At 42.5% G+C, this 6,778-nt stretch overlaps 1 protein-coding gene across 3 annotated transcripts; it reads right to left on the minus strand.

The window, feature by feature from the left end:
- Positions 1–442: 442 nt before the first annotated feature.
- Positions 443–6,778, minus strand: LOC105938561 (brain aromatase-like). Of its 3 annotated transcripts, none has more exons than XM_036144557.1 (10): positions 6,510–6,778; positions 5,039–5,232; positions 4,815–4,965; positions 4,292–4,446; positions 4,025–4,201; positions 3,829–3,943; positions 3,636–3,750; positions 3,392–3,554; positions 1,045–1,286; positions 443–948 (listed from the first exon to the last, which is right to left on the minus strand). In XM_036144557.1, exons 2-10 carry the CDS (start codon positions 5,166–5,168, stop codon positions 697–699), a joined length of 1,500 nt encoding a protein of 499 aa, XP_036000450.1. In that variant the 5' UTR covers positions 5,169–5,232; positions 6,510–6,778; the 3' UTR covers positions 443–696.

Genomic DNA, 6,778 nt, shown 5'->3' on the forward strand with positions numbered 1-6,778 from the left:
ACCCTGCAGTGTGACTGGCTTGAAAGAGTTTCCGCAACAATTAGTTAACCAAAATGTATCTACGTGGATGTAAAAGCCTCATTGCTATCTACCTGCCATCAAGCTAACACTTGATGGCAGGCGTTGTTGCCAAGGGTGGCACAACCAGTTATTAGACTGATGAGGAAATTGCTTTTCCACATAGGTGGGATAGGATAGTGTTTTTCCTTTGTCTACACTGCAAAAACTGAAGTAAAAATAAGCAAGATTTTCTTAAAATCAGTGTGTTTTTTTCCTTGATTTGAGCAGGTAAATAAGATTATCTGCCAATGGAATAAGATTTTTGCACCTAAAATAGAAACAACTCATCTCCGTCATCTTATTTCAAGTGTAATTTATCTAATTATCTTATTTCATGTGTCAAAATACTCATTCCATTGGCAGATCATCTTATTTACCTGCTCAAATCAAGGACAAATACATACATTTCAAGAAAATTTTACTTGTTTTTAGTTATCTTTTTGTAGCGTAATACATAAAATCCTCCTTAGAGACTTTTGGTATTAACTCAGGTTATCTTTGTCTGATAGCGAAACGTTTAAGCGCGACAAAAAGAGAGGAAAATGAGGCGGTGAATACTTTTCTAACTCCTTAGCACTTCGCACGCTGCAGCATTAGTCTAGTGTTGCTATCTGGGTCTCAGATCCTCGTCATCGTTCAGAGCCGATCGTGCTTCGGCTGCGTGGCGCGAGGGATGAATCTCATCCTCAGACTGTGCTCGTCCTCCACAGGCTGCTGTGACAGGTTGTTGGTCTGCCTGATGCTGCTGACCGTGCAGCCTTGGCGCGGACACACCGTGTAACGGCAGAGCAGGCTGATCAAGATGGCCTTCATCATCACCATGGCGATGTGTTTTCCGACGCAGGAGCGAGGCCCGCAGCCAAAGGGCTGGAAGAAGCGACTGGGCACCTGCCAGGCAGAGGAAGTAGAGGATCAGCCGGCGCTTTGTTTGCCTCTCCAGAGTCACGCGTTCTTTACACACAGCGTTTGAGCCGGCTCACTCACCGGGCTGTCAAAGTTTGTCAGGCTGAACTCTCTGGGTTTGGGGAAGAACTCGGTCTTGTGCATGAGTCCAATGTTGAGGATGATGTTGGTGCCTTTCTTGATCTTCGTACCTTCGACGTCGTCGTCATCAAGCGCTCGCCGCATAGTGAAGTCAACCACAGGGTGAAACCTCATGGACTCATTGATGAACTTCTCCATCACCTTTAGTCTTTCATAATCTATGTTCTCCACAGCTGTTTGGTCTGGGAATGAATGACAGTGCTTTGAAAAGAGCATTAGTCACATTACCACAGCTAACTTCAATGTGTGTTTTTGGGGTTTTGGTGTGACAAACCAACACAGAGCAGTTAAGAAATATAAAGTGGTAGATGACACATGGTATTATTCTTTTTTTAACAAAAAGATCTGAAAACTTTGCTCTATATTTGTATACATCAGTCTGTACTTTGAAGAACAACCTTTTCCTGCAATCACAGTTGCAAGTCTTCTAGAGTATGTCTCTAATAAGATAAGATAAGATAGGCTTTATTGATCTCACATTGGACATCAATAATTATTGTGGGCAGTCTAAGGCACACCTGTGCACTAATCATGGTGTCTAATCAGCATCTTGATATGGCACACCTGTGAGGTGGGATGGATTATCTCAGCAAAGGAGAAGTGCTCACTATCACAGATTTAGACTGGATTGTGAACTTGAGGGAAATGGTGATATTGTGTATGGGGAAAAAGTTTTAAATCTTTGAGTTCATCTCATAAAAAAATAAGAGCAAAACCAAAAGTGTTGCGTTTATATTTTTGTTGAGTGTAGATCTGGTTTTATGTTTAGGGTCATTGTCCTGCTGGAAGGAGAACCTTCACCTAAGCTTTAAGTCTTTTGCAGCCTCTAACATGCATTCTTCCAGGAATAACGTGAATGCGGCGCTGAGCATTTTCTGCATCAATTCTGGCCATCTTCCCTGTCCCTGCTGAAGGAAAGAGCAAAAGTTCAGTTTTGGTCTGACTGGAGGCCCTTCTTCTACATGTTTGCTTTGTTGAAATACAAATTGCTTTCTTTCTGCTACTTGACCAAAAAAGGCCATATCTGAGGAGTGTACTACTAACACATTTTCTCCCACCTTCCCTAGAGTCAGCATGAACCTGACAGCTGTTTCTCTGATTAATGTTCTCCATGCTCAGCCTGGTAATTTATGTGCAGGGTCTGCAACTATGCTATACTGTTTCCAGTTAGATCAAACTGAGTGAAAGCGCTCCATGAGATGTTCGAAGCTGTAGGTTTATAACCTAAGCCAACTTTACGCTTCTCTCCATCTTTCTCCCTGACCTGGCTGCTGTGTTCCTTGGTCTTCATGATTCTGTTTGTTCGTTAATGTTCTCTAACAAACCCCTGAGGCCGTCACAGAACAGCTGGATTAAAGCAAAATTAAAAGAGACGCAGGCCAACGGTAATTATTTTATCAGGTTAGTTTTGCTTTGGGGATGAATACAAATGCAAAGCTGTTTCGTTATTTGCCTAAAAAAAAAAGATTGAAAACCAAGTAGGACTAGTGATCTGTCCTGAGTGGACCCTGCCTCTCGCTCAGTGACAGCTGCAGATGGGAACCGGCAACCCCTGCAACCCTATAAGGACCAGATGGTGCAGAAAATGGATGGATCACAACCAAGCATCTTTCTCCTTACCCTTTAACACTTATGCATTACTGGTGGGTCTGTTTAAAGAGTTGTTGTCTTCAAATCTGAAAGTTGTTGGTTGAATTACAGATTTTTCCTGTCACATGTCGACATGCCTTTGGGCAAGTTGCATAATGATCTGTGAAAATGTGAGTGATTGGGTGAATGTGGATGTAGGGCAGGGATCACCAAGCTTTTTGAAAGTGAGAGCAACTTCTTTGGTAGTGAGTCATACGAAGGGCTACCAGTACTATCCTTAGAACTAAAGAGTCAGGGCTCACCTTGACTTCATGTAATATAAACATGTTTTTAATGCTTTTAAATCTATGTAAATACAAGTATCATTAAAAAGGAAGATCAACTACGTAAAATAGCATTTTAAATCAAGCTCATTTGAGGGCTTTACTATTTTTTTAACAGGCTTGAGGGCACCACATATGGTCCCTGGTCTAGGGTAAAACTCTCTGAGCAGTCGGTACGACTGGAAAAGGTGCTCAGTGAATTCTGTGCATTTACTTTGTGTTGGTCGGTCACATAAAAACCCACAAACCACATTACGACAACTAACACTGAGGTTAGTTGTCGTAATGTGGGAAAGTATGCATACTTTTGCAACAGTAAAGGTACTGCATGGCGAACTCTTACACGGCAGGATAAACCGCATCGCCCCTCTCACCCAGAACGGCGCTCATCTCTTCCACCAGCTGCAGCTCCACCTTTGGGTTCTGTTTCAGCAGCATCAGCATGAAGAAGAGGCTGATGGAGAGCGTGTCGGGAGCCGCGATCACCATCTCCAGCACACACTGCCTGACGTCGTCGGCGGACAGCTCCCCGTGGTTCTGTCGGGACAGACGGGGATCTCACTACAGTTCAGAGTTTCCGCCTTCACGTTGCACCATGGAGCTGCAGGAGAGGCTGACCTGTGCAAAGATGAGCTCCGTGGCGAAGTCAAGGTCGTCGTCCAGTTTCTCACTTCTGTTGATGATGCTTCGTTTGATTTCGAGAAGACCCTCCATCGCGTCCTGCAGCTCTTGGCTGTTGGTGGCGATAGATAGTAGGTTGACGGTATCCCCAATGAATGGTTACAGTGGTGTCATGATTTAAGGCTCTTACGCTGCTTTCTTGTGTTTGTTGTACAGCCATCCGATCTTGAAGAAGATATCCGGCTGGATTAGAACCGTTTGCCAGGTTTCAAAGTAGTTGTGGATTTTCATGAGCAGCTCCTTCTCTGAAAAACAAAAACAATTAAAAGCTACATATTTCCGGGCAAGACATTTACAAAATACACAGTGTGAATGAAACTACTGACCATTGAGAGGCACCCTGAGGAAGAGCCGGTTGGAGATGTCCACCACGATGGCTCTCAGGAGGTTGAGGGCGTCCACATGTCCAGAGGGGTCGGTCATGTCCTGGAGACGGTCCAGGTGTTTGGCTGTGGAGCTCACACATATTCCCACCGTCCTCCGGAGGCTGGGGCCTGACAGAGCTGCGGTACCAACATGGTACGGCGCAACAGCAATTTAGTCCCAAAACACCGCAAAACTCCGACATCATCCGCCTCATTTCTGGTGCTTACCTTTTGAGAAGTATGTCCTCATTTTCTTCCAGTGCGCGATGTTGCTGTTGAAAATGATACCCCTCCCCTCCATCCCAATGCACTCGAGGCCTCTTTTGCTGCCAAATCTGGATGTGTAGTTAGGGCTCCTCAAGACGTGGTACACTGCCGAGGACCTGCAGCAGAGCAAAACATAAGGAAACTATAAATTCAACCGGATTTATTTCATAGGAATTTGCCAGGTGTTGACCATTGTGGCACCAATGATTTGATCAAACTATCATCCCTTAATGTGAGAGTTTTTTTCCAACTAAACAAATGCACTCAAGTTGTTTTTGTTACATTATTATTATTCTTAGTAGTAGTAGTATGTATGTATGTATGTATGTATGTATGTATGTATGTATGTATGTATGTATGTATGTATGTAATGGTGAAAATATGCTGCTACATAGAAGAGGAATTATTTTTTAAAAGCTTTTAACATGCCTTCATTAGATGTGCCAATAATTGTTCAGGGCTCTGCATGCCGATATCAAAATACCTGCTGAAGATGATGGTCTCCTCCCCGTTGATCCAGATGCGGACGGTGCTGCCATATCTGTTGTTGTAGTAGTTGCAGGCTGTTCCAATCCCGGTCCATATGAATCTGCCGTAGGACAGGATCGGACCAATTCCTGCAACAAAAGAAGGACCTGAAAAAGAGAGAGAGAGAGAGCGGTCGTGAGTGCGCTTGCAACAGATCTCAGTTCCCTTTTCAGCCTGTACCTGGTATGTGTGAGCTCCGTGTTTGGCTCCGGGCGGTGATGAGCAGAAGCAGCAGCAGCAGCAGCACGAGAAGCACGGCGGGGGTGACTTCACACAGGCTGTGAACTACCACAGAACCAGTGGTGAGCATCTCTGGTAGCTGCTGTTTGTCCAGGGGGCTGTGGAAAACCAAGCAGGTTCGCTGCGTCGGCCGTCTGCTGGTTAGAAAGAGTTAATTTCCCCTCAAACCAGCAGATTAAGCAATCTCCCCTAAGAGATCTATCGTCAGCTCTCCTCTTTCCCTCTTTTAATCCTTCTGCCCTTGAGCGTTGGGAGGTAACAGCACAAAACACACTGACACTGAGCTTCACAGTAGATGAAAGTGGATCTCAAAAGTGTTCACAACCCTGGAAAATTACCGGGATTCTGTGAATGAATGGGACAGCTAAATCATTTCTGACTGATTTCACACATAATGTACAATTATGTATAAAAACAAACAAATCTGTTTGCATTATGATAAAAAGGTAAGTACAAGTGTTAACGCTCCTGAAATAATACTTTGTTCAACCACCTTTAAAGGTTCAGAGATTCGTCTTTAGGAATAATTGTATTTGCAGAAATAATTTTATTTTTTCGCATTAGAGTCTCTGAAAAATGCTGAAAAATTAAAATACTCTTCATTTTGCCAGTATACACCGGCTTTCTGGGCAGAACTGAGTTGCATTCATAACTTCATCAAGCTTTATCCACTTTAATGAGAACCTCACCTCTGAAGAAAGGTAAACCCAGAGCTCAGAGCCACTGCTGTGTTTCAACAGAGGTGTCGGGATTCTTTTGCCAACTTTTTAATCCAGGGATGGTTTTTGCTTGCACATCTTTCTTATGTCACATAATGAACAAGTAATAATTAAATGTTGTTTATTTCACATAATATCACTAATGATTGATTGTAAATCTTCTTCTTTTTTTAGATAAGTACTGCACCTAAGTGATAGAGTAGAGTACAGCAAAGGCATTCAACAGCATTTAATTTGAGAAATTAAATGTATTACTTTATTAAAATTTTTATAAAATTTGCGAGCACCTTCCTGCGGTTTGAAGGTTGAGGTACAAAATGTATGCATTAAGTTTTTCCCTTCTGTAATCTGAAAAGAAACATTTATAGCAAATATGAAGAAACTATCTATAGCTAGTCATGTCAGGAATTTGGGAAAAAAAGATAAAATTGCTAAACAGAATTGTGCAAAAACATTTTTTATGTCTTATTGTCAAAAAACCTACACAGCCCCTTAGTATTTGTGAATATCCAGGTAATCCAGTTATTGCTGTCCAGGTATTGTTCAATGCAAAAAAGTTCCTTTAAAGTCATAAAAATAGACATTTCCAGGTAAATAAAAGAGAAAATGCTAAAAAAAAAACTAAAATAGAATAGGATAATATTGTAATTGCTATTACTTTTAATAAATTAAAGTGAAGCAGTGCTACTGACCTCTCTTCTCCTCTCCTGACCAGGGAACGTAGAGTTTGAGGAGCTGCAGAACTCCCTCCACTCGTTTTTAAGGTGGTCTACATTCCTCGACCAAATAAATCACAGTGAATCGAGTGTTTATAAATCCTTGGTCGAGCCTTCACTCCATCGGTTGCTTGGAAACTTTGCCACTTTTGGGTTACAAGGACTATTACATGGCAGTGAACTGCGAACCAGGTCAGACAGTGCATGTCTAAAGCATAAATTAGCCTCACAAAGAACAGAGAAGA

Source organism: Fundulus heteroclitus, chromosome 2, assembly GCF_011125445.2.
Source record: "Fundulus heteroclitus isolate FHET01 chromosome 2, MU-UCD_Fhet_4.1, whole genome shotgun sequence".
Classification (NCBI taxonomy): domain Eukaryota; kingdom Metazoa; phylum Chordata; class Actinopteri; order Cyprinodontiformes; family Fundulidae; genus Fundulus; species Fundulus heteroclitus.

Excerpts from the sequence above, each read along its gene's own strand:
- LOC105938561 (XM_036144557.1), bottom strand. The coding sequence starts at position 5,168 with ATGCTCACCACTGGTTCTGTGGTAGTTCACAGCCTGTGTGAAGTCACC. Across the intron at positions 4,966-5,038 it reads ACGGAGCTCACACATACCAG|GTCCTTCTTTTGTTGCAGGA; the intron begins GTACAGGCTGAA and ends TCTCTTTTTCAG. Across the intron at positions 3,555-3,635 it reads CGGAGCTCATCTTTGCACAG|AACCACGGGGAGCTGTCCGC; the intron begins GTCAGCCTCTCC and ends CTGTCCCGACAG.